The sequence below is a fragment of the Macrotis lagotis genome, chromosome 1 (assembly GCF_037893015.1).
Source record: "Macrotis lagotis isolate mMagLag1 chromosome 1, bilby.v1.9.chrom.fasta, whole genome shotgun sequence".
Taxonomy (NCBI): domain Eukaryota; kingdom Metazoa; phylum Chordata; class Mammalia; order Peramelemorphia; family Peramelidae; genus Macrotis; species Macrotis lagotis.
Window position 1 is genome coordinate 118,899,234 of NC_133658.1, and position 14,438 is coordinate 118,913,671.

The window sequence follows — 14,438 nt, forward strand, 5'->3', positions numbered from 1 at the left end:
GTACTGAAGCTGGACAATTTCTGTAGCCTTGCCTACTCAGGATTCTGCCAGGACTCCTGGGTTCAGATTTGTGATCATAGCCCTGGCTCATCACCTCTTCCATGTCAGTTTTAAATGCCCATTCTCCCCTGTTACACTAATCAGTCCTTCTGATTAGTGTGATATAGTCTTTCTCTGACCAGATTAATGGTCTTTGGAAATGGAAGCCTGAAAATTTCTTCTGATAAATGATTTAATGTTGATGCTAAGGTCCCAGCATTATGGGAAATGTAGTCTATCAAACCTTTTCCCTTCAGCTATGCCTACTTTTTGCTTCAAACATATGTACTAGATGTGTGACCTGGATAACTCACCTGGTTAGCCCCAGTTCCTCATCTGCAAATTGAGCTGAAGAGGAAAATGTCAAACAATTCTAATATTTCTGCCAAAAAAACCCCAAATAGAGTCACAGAGAATCAGACACAACTGAAATGAGCAACAATAACAGCAAATGTAAAAGTATGACTTTGCAAATAAATATCACAATACAATCGTTAAATAACCTTTGTATTTTCTGTTTGACTTAAAAATTTTTTTGTAACCTGACTCCTTTCTATGTTTCCAATTCCCTTGTTGACTATCACAATTGTATCAATTTGCTCCCATGAAACATATTGTAAAACAATATGTATAACAGATCTTAGCTATCAAGCCTAGTAGGTTCTTTTCTCCTTGATAACCCACCAGGTCTTAAAGGGCCACCAACAAGAGAGCTGAGCCAGAAGATGGTTGGGATTGATCAAAAAGACATGGGTATTTGGACAAAAACCAGGCAAATTTATTTAAGATTAGATGGGGATCTCCTTCTCCTGGATTGCCAGAAAGGAGTTTTCCCCCCTCTTTGGATGGACTTTGGTTCAGAAAAGTCTCTTTTCCTCTCTATGGCAGCTTGTCCTCTTTCCCTAAAGCACACAGTACCCTGATAACTGAGTTAACATGTGTTGACATGTGTTAATATTTGTTCTTGATTGGTTGGGAAAGCCACTGATAAATTAGAGACCATTCAGAAGAAGACATTGAGGCTGATGAAGAATCATTCCATGTGAGGACATAATGAAGGAACTTGGGATGTTTAACTTAGAGAAGAAAAAATGATAACATGCATGTATGTATGTATGTATGTACATATATATGCATGTGTGTATGAAGATTTAGGACTGTCCCTACATTTCAAATTACCATTTTAGATTAGTTTTAATTTGTAATACTCTTATCTCTTTAATTATAACTATATTATATCATATTCTGTTGGGGTAACACTTCTAATTAGTATTCAATTTTCATACACCTTACTCTCTAGTTGACTATATCACAATGGCATCAATTTACCCCTAAGAAACACATTGCAATACAATTTAGTAAAACAGATCTTAGCTAGCAAATGTAGCCCTTTTCTCCTACCAAACAGAGGAGTATTGAGGTGTTTTAATCTGTATGGGACAAATGGATCTTTTTCCTAACTATTAAGGAGCCATGAAGACTGCACACAAAGTTGCAGAAATGAGCTTCTCTGGCTTGAAGTGCAACTCCCCCTGAACTATGACCCTTCCTACCTCAAGCCCTGGGGGGAAAATGGAGGGACTTTTCTTTAGAGTTATCTTTTCCCTGATAGACAAACTTCTGAAATCCTGTAGGTTCCTCCACCCAGCAACTGAATTTGTCCCCTAGGGCTTGTCCCCTTTCCATAAAGGACATAGGACCCTGATATGCATAAGGGAATATTCCCTTAGTCAATAAAATGGAGAATATTTTAAGGTTTAATGAACAAAACCTTGTACTTTAATCCTGTTGTGTGAAAGGTATTCTCATATATAGTGTTATTATTGTTGTTGTTTGTCCTTTCTTCCTGAAGAAGACAGTGATATTGGGGAGGTGATGCCATGACCTGTAGGTGAGTTGGATTTAAGTGAAGGGATGCTGTGCAAAATCACCAGCCTCACTTTCTCTTCTGGAACCATCTGAGTACAGTGGCCAGACATGGAAAGGATGACTGGAGATAGCCCAGGATACAGTGGGAAACCTTAGCATTTTATAGTTATCTTTTCCTCAGGTTATAATTTGATTGAGGGTAACTTTCATTCAGTCATTAAGGTGAGGTGAGAGAGAGAGATGAGACAAAGAGGCCAAGAATGACCACTTCAAAAAAACAATTGTTTTCTGGGAGAGTAAGACACGGTTTTTCAAAGATTAAAGCAGCTAAGAAAGAAAAGGGCAGCTAGGTGGTTGCAGGGGCTAGAGCACTGGCCCTGGAGTCAGAAGGACCTGAGTTCAAATCAAACACTTAATAATTACCACACTGTGTGGTCTTGGGCAAGCCACTTAATCCCATTGCCTTGCAAAAAACAAAAATAAAAAAAATTAAAAGAAGGAAGAGCCTCAGTGGCATAGCATCAAGTTTTCAAAAATTAATTTAGTTTGGAAGGATCTATTGAGCCTATTGGATAGCCCAGAGGATCAGTGATGGTATTGCTATTGCAAACATATGATTATTGTTTTAATATGTACAAAATAAAAATGTTTAGAATATTGGTCATTAATTATTGATGTCTGTCTTTCATTCACAAAGAAAAACCTGACATTAGGGATGTGATGCCATGACAAGCACATGAATTGTATTTGACTGAAGGGGTGCTGTGCTAAGTCACCAGCCTCATTTTCTCCTCCAGAACCATCTGGATCCAATGGAATCCAGGATTATGATTATGAATCAGGATGACTAGAGATGGCTCTGGATGTGAGGCAATCAGGGTTAAGTGACTTGCCTAAGGTCACACAGCTATTAAGTGTCAAATGTCTGAGGTTGAATTTGAACTCAGATCTTCCTGATTCCTGGTCCTGTGCTTTGTCCATTGCACCAATCACTAAATGTTAATCAAGCCAGAAGTGGAATGAAAACTGTCATACTGATTATTATTTTTTGTTCCACATAAGTAACCTGATTGAAATATAATCCATTTATAATCTTTGACATTATATTTTTATTAGCCCAAAAGTTTATTTTCTATAGATATCTTTAGTTTTTATTAGTTTTATGACATTCTAGAAATTTTGATACATTACTTCATAATTGTTCTCTTTCAAATAATTTCTGAGATTTCTTCCTTAACCTCAGTAAGTTATGAAGTTTCCACTTACACCTGTATCTTCTGCTTATGTCCCCTATATTAATATTTTTGTTACACTAAAATCTGCAAAGTTGTGTCTGTTTTTTTAACAGTTTTTTTCATGAATGAATGAAATAAAAACCATTTATTAAGTGCACTAGGATGAATCCTAAGACTACAAATACAAAAGCAATACAAAGGCAATCACTGCGTTCAAGGAACTTGTAATCTAATAGGGGAAGGCTATACCTATTTGGGTGAGATGGCCAAGTAGGGCATTTTGGTTTGTTTAGTAATCCTTGTCCACTCTCAAAGAAGACCATGACAACAGATGTGATGCCATGACAAGCACATGAGTAAGGGGATACTGTGCTTACTTTCTCATCTAGAGCCATCTGGGTCCAGTGGCCAGATTAGAGAATGGCTGGAGAGATGACCCTGGATATGAGGCAATCCAGTTAAATGACTTGCCCCAGGTCACACAATTATGTTAATGTCTGAGGCTGGATTCCAACTCTGGTCCTCTTGTACACCAATGTCAGTGCTCTATCCCCTGTGTCATTAGTGGCAACTGAGTGGAGCCATAAGAGGGGTTAATTGTTTTACCCTTTTCAGGAGGTGATTTGATTATGGCTCTAGAACTGGAAAGCTCAGGGTGGGTGGGGGGGTTGATATGTAAGACAGAAGGTATGAATAGTCCAGTATGGCAGAGGGTGAGGAAATGGTTTGGGAGCTAAGTGATTCAGGGTTGGAACCAGGCTTAGACATCCTGGTAAGTGAAGCAACTACCCATCAAGAGAGTGAAATTACCAAGCATTTATTAAGGCTCTGGGTTAAAGGGCTGGGGGTACCAAGAAAGGTGAAACACAGTCCTTGTTCTCAGCAGTCTAGTCTAACTGACAAGGGTCCTTACATAGTATATTTGCTGAGAATAGGCATATTCTCTAATTTTCGTTTGGAGAAGACACATTTTTCAGCTCTAGATTATTTAAGTTTTGGTTCTAGCTTCTTTTTTGGTAGATTTGTCCAATTTTTTTTTAGGTTTTTGCAAGGCAAATGGAGTTAAGTGGCTTGCCCAAGGCCACACAGCTAGGTAATTATTAAGTGTCTGAGACCGAATTTGAACCCAGGTACTCCTGACTCCAAGGCCCGTGCTTTATCCACTATGCCACCTAGCCGCCCCTGATTTGTCCAATTTTGAGACACACTAAAATCTTTATTTTTGAAATTCAGTCAGCCATTCCTTTATGAATTTAGATAATGCCATTTCCAGTCAACAAGCATTTATTAAAAAGACAAAAACAGTCCTTGCTTTCTGGGAGCTGGTGGTCTAGTGGGGACTAGTCTAAGTTTTGCAACTATTTCATGGGTAATAATGAGGGAAATAATATGCAAAAAAGATGTAGCACATAAAACATCCAATTATATATCGACTGTCTTCAAATGTTCATGTGTAAAAGATTGTTTCTATACAATTCTCTCCAATTTATGTCAATTTAGTGCTTTATATCAATTGGAGCTCTCTCTAGACACGTATGTGTTCCTTTGTTCCTGAAGAGGGCCAAAATGACATCACTGTGCTAGTGCACATGTACATATCTTGAGACACACACACACACACACAGAGCCCATCCCCACAGGTGATGCATTGCGGACAGTCTTGGGGAGGGCCCCGAGTGTCGCTGGGTGCAAGGACAGTCACGACTTGTTTAAAACGAGGCGCCTCGGCGGCCGCGCCGCTGCGGAGTCACGTGACGACGCGGGGGCGGGGAGGGTGTGGCGGCTGCGGCGCCGCCCCGGGCCTGCAGGTGGCGCCAGGCTCGGCCCTGCCCCCTCGGCCGCCGGCGCGCAGTAGCCATGGCGGGCGACCTGGACAGTGGCAAGCCCCTGAGCGGCCTGCTGAGCGGCCTGGCCCAGGGCTCCTTCCACGGGCACCCCGGCATCACGGACGAGGTGCTGCGCAGCCAGCTCTACCCGGAGGTGGCTGCTGAGGAATTCCGCCCCTTCCTGGAGAAGATGCGGGGGCTCCTGAAGGTACGGCCCCGCCCCGCCCCGCCCCCGGCTCCACCCCCCGCCCCGGCCGGGCTGCCGCCGGGGCGCCGCACCGCGCCGTGACGCATGCGCCTGGACGCGGGGCACGCCGCCTGCGTGCGGCCCGCGCCCCTTCCGGCCGCTTCCTGGCCCCGGCCACGCCGCCCGCTGCCCTTGACCCCGGCGGCCCCTTCCCTTCCTTGTTTGATTTTCGGTGGACGAGCTGCTTTTCGTCACTAGCGCTTGGCACGCGGCGGGCGCCAGTTAAAAAGGCGCGGCCGTGGAAGGAGCAGCCGTGGGCCGGGCGGAAGGCCAGGGTGACCCTCCGATCCGGGGCCTCGCCCCTGGGGACGCCCCGCGCTGACCTCGGCCCGCGGCCACGCCCTCCTCCCCTGCCTGCGGCCCGGCTGGCACCGGAGCGGCCCGGAGAGAAGGGCGGGGCGGGGCGGGGCGGCCGGGGGACCCCAGACCCTTCATAATGGCCTGCGTGGCCCGGGGCGACTCACTGAACCCCATCGCCTTGAATAACAAATCTTAAAAGCCTAGGGATCTCGGAGAGTCAGGTGACAACTTCAGGGAGCACATTCAGTGTTTGCCGGAATGTGTGTATTCACCTGAGGAGTCGGTGGTGGGGGTCCTGCAAGCGGCACATGAGCCCCTGGAAATACCCAGGGGCTTGTCCGGGCCTTTGCCATCCCAGGGAATCCGACAAACCTCTTCTCTGAACCATATTTTTAAATGCATAAAGTAAAATGAATAGGATTACAAAGGAAACCAGAAATATTCAAACATAATTTTCAGAATATTAAAAAAAAAATTCAAGTTGTTGAACCTAAGGTTAAAATCACAGATTCTGTAGTCAACAAGTCATTTTGCAGTTAGGGTGCATGTTGGCTGCCACCTCTTACGTCATCCTTGTGCAGGGGCCGAGGTAATCTCCTGTATCCGTCCGGTTTTAGGATCTGTACTGCACAAGCCAGCCTCTTTCTATGAACACTCAGAATACTATATTTTGTATGTATATAAATATAATTATATATGCAATTGAGGGAAGATAAACTTTAATTGCTTTTGGGCAGAGGAAGAGGAGACACAACACCAACATTCATATTGCACTTTCTAGTTTGTGTAAGATAAGCCAGCAAAGTCAGATTTTTTGATTTCTGAGTAGAAAGATAATGTAAAAAGATTTCTTTCTTTTTCTAGTAGTATGATGATGGTGAGAAGAAGGGGAGAAGACCCAATGCAAAAGATGTTTAGAAATAGTACATTTTAACAACTGATCATAATTTACATTTTTTATTAACATTTTAAAGTTTACAAAGCACTTTTCCTCCGCATCCTTGCAGTTGCAGCGGAGTAAGGTTGAAATCAGGAAAATGAAATTAAAAGAGTGCAAATATGCCAGAATGGGATTTACCCAGAAATTGAGGGGAAAGGGTGATAGGATGCCCTTTTTTGACCTTAATGGAGTCTTGAAGAATCAAACTATGCCTGGGAAACTGTAACTTAGAAGTGAGGTATGGTCCGTTCTGGAACTTGACAGGGCAAAACAATGGGTAAAGTCCTTAATTGGAGTCAGGAATTTTACAATAAAACACTGTATCTTGGTGGATAATATAGTAATACCTCACTTGTTTATTCTATTGACTTCAGTCAATTATTTCCTATTTAGTGTCAATAAGACAGTTTATTTTTCCTCCGAGTAGCTTTGAAGTATAGGCATTATCATCATTATCTTCATTTTACAGATGAGAAAGTTCAGAAGGTTAAATGCAACACATCTAGTAAATATACTAGCACAGGAGCCAGATCTTCTGTGTCCAGTTCAAATGCCCTTTCTGGTATCTAACCTGCTCATTACCCTACCTTGCTTCATTTTGTCTGAATGTGGATATTCTCTTCTCTGTAATGAAAATGTCCCAGAAAATGCATTCTTATGGTCTTATTTCTGTGACAATGGAAGGAAGAAGGGAAGTAGGTATTGTTAACTGGACTCAAGATAGGGTGGCAGTAACAGAAGAAGTGGGTGATATATTTAGGACTTGATGGCTGAAAATCACCAAACATGGGGATCTAAGTTGACTCAGAGATTGAAAAATATTGGAGGGGGGGAATATCAAAGTTCTTCATGTTGGGATTTGGTGATCAGGAAATGATTAGGAAATAACGAAAGGAAAAGTTTCTGGATTCAAAATTCTCCAGATTGGTTCTAAGAAATGGCATGATCAAGTGGTGTCCAAGGCAAGGGCTTGATTTTGACACCCCTTCCAATGATTTCCTATTTCCTGTTAAGGTAAACCTAAACTCTATCCTGGTATTTGAGATAATTTATTTTTGCATATTCTCTCCTGTAGTTCCTCTTGATATAATTACAAACTCTACATTGTAGCCAAATTGGATCACTCATTGTTCCAGAAACATGCCCCTTGTTTTCCTTTGTCTACTTGTTTTCCATCTGCCTGTAATGCTGAGAGATTCTTACTACCGTTAAGAGGCAATTCAGGTACCACCACTTCCAACTTTTCTTTGTTCCTCTCCGATAGAAGTAATTATTTTTCTGAACCCCTCTAATATGGCACTTACAATCTTATCTTTTATCCCATTCACTTGTATTTATCTTATTTCCCCCATTGGACTTCAAGCTCATAGAGGGTAGGGACCTGTCTTTTTTTAGAGGAGGGTAAGTGGGAGCTATGTCTTCATATCCTCTGGGTCATTCATCATGCTTAGCCCAATGTTGTACATATAATATGCACTGTTGAGTGAATGAAGGTAAATATTATATAACAGCATCATCCAAAAAGCTGATTTGCTAGTCTGTAAATTAATTCTTTATTAAGGCATTTGGGTGGTGCAGTGGATGGAGTACCATATCTGGAATTAGGAAGATTCATCTTCCTGACTTCAAATCTGGTCTGCCACTTCCTAGCTGTGTGACCTTGAGCAAGTCACTTCAACCTGTTTGCTTCAGTCCTCTTATCTGGGGAATAAAGGAACTGGAGAAGGAAATGGCAAATCACTGCAGTCTCTGCTTGGAAAATCCAAATGAGGACCCACAAAGTCAGAAACAGTTGAACAACATCAACAAATTATTGGGATGGCTAGTAGAAAATAAATACAAGGAATGGACATTTAAAATTTAATACCAGCTTAAAGAAATCCTACTAACTTGCCTTTCCCAAAACTCTGACAGGAGGAAGGGGACACAATAATGGTGGTCCACATCCTGAGGTGTAGAGTGGTGTAAGGGAAAGAGCTCCAGTTTTAAAGTCAGTGAACAGGAGGGAGGAAACACTGGAAGGATGATGTCACCCTCTATAGTAATAGATAAAGTAGGAGGTAGAGATTTTGGAGGAAAGGCAGCTATCCCTTTTGTACATTTTGAGTTTAGGATGTCTATTTAGTTTGAGATGTCTTTTTTTTTTTTTTTTTTTTTTTTTTTAGGATTTTGCAAGGCAAATGGGGTTAAGTGGCTTGCCCAAGGCCACACAGCTAGGTAATTATTAAGTGTCTGAGACCAGATTTGAACCCAGGTACTCCTGACTCCAAGGCCAGTGATTTATCCACTACGCCACCTAGCCGCCCCTAGTTTGAGATGTCTTAAAGGCAATTGGAGATGTGAGATTGGAGGTCTGCAGAGAGATGGGGTAGAAGGGGTAGATTTGAGAACCATTAATATAGAGATAATAAATAAATATATGGGAGCAGATGAAATAGGATATATAGAGAAGAGGGACCTCTTTGCTTAGAAGGTGTGATCTGAAGGAAGGTCATGCAAAGGAGACAAAAAGAGGGGTCAGATAGATAGGAGGAAAGCCAGAAGAGCATTTTTTTAAAATTTTAAAATTTATTTATTTATTCTTATTTTGTACAAATAATTTTTTATACATTACTAAAATATTCTTGTTTAAGAGTAAACATAAAACCCCCTCCCCCTAAAATATAGATCCACATGGGTGATAAAGAGGAGAGAAAAAAATTAAAATTAAAAGAAAAGAAAAAATAATAATAATAATAATTGTAGGTATGGCCAGGTGGTGCAGTGGGTGGAGCATCAGCCCTGGAGCCAGGAGCACCTGAGCCCAAATCTGGCCTTAGACACCCAACAATCACCCAGCTGTGTGACCCCGTGCAAGCCACCCCAACCCCATTGCCCTGCAAAAACAAACAAAAAAAAAAGACATAAAATAAAATAGTAATAATAATAATAGTAGGGCGGCTGGGTGGCGGACAGAGCACTGGCCCTTGGGCTAGGAACACCCAGGTCCAAATCTGGCCTCAGACACCCAACAATCACCCAGTTGTGCAGCCCCAGGCAGGCCACCTAGCCCCATTTGCCCTGCAACCCCCCCAAAAAAAGTGATAATAAAATTGTGCTTCAGTCTGTGTTCCAACACCACCAGCTCTGTCACAGGTGGATGACATTCTTTAGGATAAGTCCATCACAAAAGTTACTTCCATATTTTTCTACTGTTGCCATTGCTGATCGCAACTCCCTCCTTTGGTATTTCTCCACTACTATGTAGTACGTTTTCTCTTTCCTTTCACTCTGACTCTGCTGAGTAGCTGAGTGGTGCAGCAGACAGATCCCCAGCTCTGGGGCCAAGAGGCCCTGAACCCCCATACCACCCCTTAGGCCCAGCATCCACCTGGCCCTATGGTCCTGGACAGGCTAACCAATCCCAGCCCCTTGCAAGAAGTAAAAAAGAAAATGTGTTATATCTGACCACTCTCCCCCCATGGTCCATCCTTTCCTCTATCACTCACATCCCCCCCCTTCCCCCGTCCCCCCCCCCCTTACTCCAGATGTCTATACCCCATTGAGTGTATATGAGAGCATTTTTTTCCCCTGGAAAACTTAGAAGATTATCAAGGAAGAACATGATCAAGATAGTGTCAAAGGCTGCAAAAAAGTTAGAGTATGAGGACTGAGAAAAGGCCATTGAGTTTGCAACTAATAGATTAGTAACTAATAGTAACCATGAAGAGCAGTTTCAGTGGAATAAGATTAGATCTAAGACATTAATAAGTACAGAGGAGGAGCAGAAAAAGTAGAGAAACCTATCATAAATGGCCTTTTTGAGCAGTTTAACTATAAAGGGCAGAACACCTACATTAAAAATGAGGTAATTGGGGCTGCTAGGTGGTGCAGTGTATAGAACACTGGCCCTGGAGTCAGAAGTACCTGAGTTCAAATCCGGGCTCAGACACTACCTAGCTGTGTGGCCTCGGGCAAGCCACTTTAACCCCATTACCTTGCAAAAACCTACAAACAAAAAATAAAATAAAAATGAGATAATTGAGGCACAGGGAACTTAAATGACTTGTCCAAAGTCACACAGTAAGCATCAGGGATGTGATTTGAAACCAATGCTCTTTCCATTTGTACCATACTGCCTCCAAGGTATCCTCCACCTCTAACTTTATAGGCTCACAGAATCTCAGCATTGTAAGGGGTCCAGAAGCCTAAACCAAGACTTAGCTTTATAACTTGCCTGACAAGTGGTCATATAGTCTTTCTTTGAAGACCTTTTCCAGGTCTTCATAGTTTACCTTTATCTATTCCCTTACAAGTTTATAAAGTTTAAAAAAAATCAAACCTCTGATACATTTTATTTTTATAGAGGAGGAAACTGACCCTCAGACTACCTGAGATCACAAGGGCTAAATAGTCTAGTCCAGGCAAAAATTCAAATCAGATCATAAACCACAAACTTTCAAAATGTTTTTCCCTATGTTGTCTTTGTTGTCTTGATGCTGCTGTCTTTAGTTTAGCCAAAGCATATCAGTTTGAGCTGGAGAATATTAAGGCAAGCACAGGGCGGGAAAACTCATCTTAGAAGAATTTAACCTCTGGAAAAACATGAGCTCATACATAGAACTAGGGCCTCAGAACAGTGTGAGACCACTTTTTTCATATAGTCTTCCAGTCAATAGTATACCTTCAGAGCTGGCTATCATTGTCAGATAGGGATGAAATGTCTTTCTTGGGTGTGAATTCTGATAAGGTTTGAGCTAATGTTTGGATTTTTGTCATTGAGGATTGAGGCTAGAGTGTGTGTGTGTGTGTGTGTGTGTGTGTGTGTGTGATATAAATCCACTTGAAAAAATATAGAGACTCCTCTGAGCAAAAAAAAAGAAAAGTTTATTTTGGTTTTTCTCAAGAAAAGGGCATGCTTCAAGTTTCACAGAAGTAGTAAAAAGATCAAGGAGGTGAGGGGCGGCTAGGTGGCGTAGTGGATAAAGCACTGGACTAGGAGTCAGGAGTACCTGGGTTCAAATCCAGTCTCAGACACTTAATAATTACCTAGCTGTGTGCCCTTGGACAAGCCACTTAACCCCGTTTGCCTTGCAAAAACATAAAACAAAAATCAAGGAGGTACTCTGAATTGATAGTCAAGCAGATTATATGGCCTAACACAATCCCCCTCCTCCTTCCTATAGTCCCTCTCTGTCGACTCATTGATTAGTCTTCAGGGTTATCTTCTACTTGTGAAAATCTACCCTAGCAACAAAAAGGTTTTCATGAAATATTGCCTCACCATCCAGATGGTGAGAATAACCTTCAGGATTGTAACTGAATGTAACTTGTCTTGGAACGCAAGGTATAGGAACAGTCTGCTTATCATCAAACAAGAGGACTCTTATAAGCTTTGGAATGCAAGGTTTTATCATGAGAAAAAGTCTACTGTTCTTCTAGTAGTCAGTAAAAGTAGTCTTATCAAAAGTTAGAAGAGTGAGCCATCTGTTTGGAATATAAGGGGCTTTCTTCTAGAAATAGTTTAAGAATAATAGTTTATTCTTTAATAGTTCTTAATCCTGAGAGGACTTCACTAGGAATATTAACCCTGAAATGGTTTTATTGGGAATATTCCACTCAAGTGCTACTGAGAACTACTCAAATAACTCTGGAATTTACCTTTCTTGTGGACATGCTATATATATAACCATAGAAGTAGAGATTTTTAAATCAGAAGGAATCTTAAAAGGCATCAAGATTAGCCTCCTCATTTTATAGATGTGGAAACAGAGCTACAATGAGTGGTTAAGTGACTTGCCTGGAGTCACACATATCTGAAGTAGGGACTTGATCTTAGGTTTTTCTGATTCCAAGTTGGGTACTCTATACGAGCTACTAATTGAGATAGTTCTGAGAATATTAAAAAATGAGTAAAACATGTTACTATGTAATAATAATTCCAAATTATTAAAATCAGAATTCTTCTGGTGATATATGACTATGTCATAGAAAGCCACGCTTACCTATTAATTTAAGTTGAAGATCACCCAAAGGGCAATGAAGAGGCACAAGGCAGAAATAAAAGGCCAAAACAACCATCAATGAGAAAACAGACAGGAAAAGTAGAGTAAAAGATATCATAAAAAAGGTATTACAGAAAAAATTATGGATAGTCATTTAGTAAGCATGAGGGATAACCAAAGGAAAACTGTTGTACTCCTCTGTTATCTTCCCAATATGAAGAAAATGTAGAGGGACCTTGGCATGGTGAATGGATCCCCTATGGTGAACTTCTGGGAAGACCATAGAATCATAGATTTAGATGGGGAAGGAGCTTAGAGATTCATTTCAATTCCTTAGTTTTATAGATGGGAAAAATTCAAGCTTAGAATTTAAATTATTGCTTAGGGTCCTGTAGATAGAGAGTGTCTGAGAGAATTCAAGCCTGGTTATTCCCAACTCTAAATTCAGTGTTCCATCTTATGCATGAGAGTCGCATAGATGTACAGGAATTTGTTTTTCTTAGATAAGAGGATATTTCATCTTATTAAATATTTGGTCATATTGTCTGTTTATGATATTTTTTATAAAAAGACCAGCATGAAAATAATTCAAATCATAATACATTTATTAAGGATCTATTATATGCTAGATGTTACTCACCTCATTCTGGGGGATTTAGAAATAAAATTCAATTAGTAACTGTCTTCAAGGAGCTTTCATTCTTCTGGTTATGTGTGTGTATGTGCACATGTGTGTATTTGCAACATCTTTCCAGATGAAAAAAAAATAGATACAAATTAAATTCAAAGTAATTTCCAGGTACTATTAGAAAAAGTGTTATTCTGGAGTTAGTGCTGAAGATGAGCATTGAAGGGAGCTAGTGATTTCAAGAGGTAGTTGATGAGGAGGGTGAGCATTCCAAGAATGGGGTAAAGACTGGGCAAAGGTAAAGATTTGAGAAATTTCTTGTTCAGAAAACAGAAAATAGGTCAGTTTGTCTATATCACAGAGTATGAGGAGAAGAGTAGGATGAAATCAGGATAGAGAGTTAACTGGACCCAGACTGTGAAGGACTTTAAATGCTAAACAGAATAGTTTGCAGTTTTAATCTAGAGGCACTAGGGAGCCATTGGTGCTTCTTGAACAGGGTAGTGATATGAGCAGACTTACGTTTTAGGAAGGAATATCAGTTTGGTAGCTATGTGGGGAATGGATTACAAAGAAGAAGGACTGGAAGCATGGCAACCAATTAGGAGACCATTGCAATATTATTGCAATAGTACAGACAATAGTGAAGAAGGTGATGAGATGGTGGTTGTGAAAGTGTAGAGAATGGTTTGGGTGTAAGAGGTATGATGGAGGTAGAACTAGCAAGGCTTGGTGACGAGCTGAATATGGCATGAGAAAGTAAAGATAGGTCCATAGTGCGGGGGATCCAGGTGGAGAAATCCACCAGGGAGTTGGTGATAAAGGATCAAAGTTCAAGAGAGATAGTGATGAGAAATGTGTGTGTGTGTGTGTGTGTGTGTGTGTGTGTTTGTGTAGTTATCTCATCTGTAGATGCATAGAGATAACTGAATCCGTTGATGAGACTATCTAAAGAGTGTTGAGAATAGAGAAAAAAGTACCTAGTACATACTCCTTACATATGCCTGCTCTTAGGGAGATAAACATGAATGATGATTCAACAGTGGAGATAAAATTGAATGGATCATAAAGTAGGATAAGAATGAAGGCAGAGAAGTATCATGAAATGTAGTATCCAAATACTGTAGAATGGTCAAGAAAGATGAAGATTGAGAAAATGCTAATGCAATCAAGAGGTTGCTGGTTATTTTGGACAAAGAAGTTTAAATCAAATGAAGTTGGAAGTTGGATTTAAGGGATTGAGAAATGAGATTTAAAGAATGAGAGTCAATAGCTTTTTCTCAGACTTTGGCAGTAAAAGAGAGTTGATATAAGATGATAGCTTTAGAATTTAGCTTATGTACTGTTGTTCAGAAAAAAAGAGGTAAATA

The 14,438-nt window shown here is 40.8% G+C and overlaps 1 protein-coding gene across 2 annotated transcripts in view; it reads left to right on the forward strand.

The window, feature by feature from the left end:
- Positions 1-4,970: 4,970 nt before the first annotated feature.
- Positions 4,971-14,438, forward strand: part of COMMD1 (copper metabolism domain containing 1) — a 289,683-nt gene continuing 280,215 nt past the window's right edge. Inside the window, exon 1 of one of the 2 annotated variants that reach the window (XM_074206937.1) lies at positions 4,971-5,177. In XM_074206937.1, coding sequence (XP_074063038.1) covers positions 5,001-5,177 — 177 coding nt within the window. In that variant the 5' untranslated portion in view covers positions 4,971-5,000. The remainder of the gene's footprint in view (positions 5,178-14,438) is intronic. The other variant, XM_074206932.1, reaches the window with a different exon arrangement.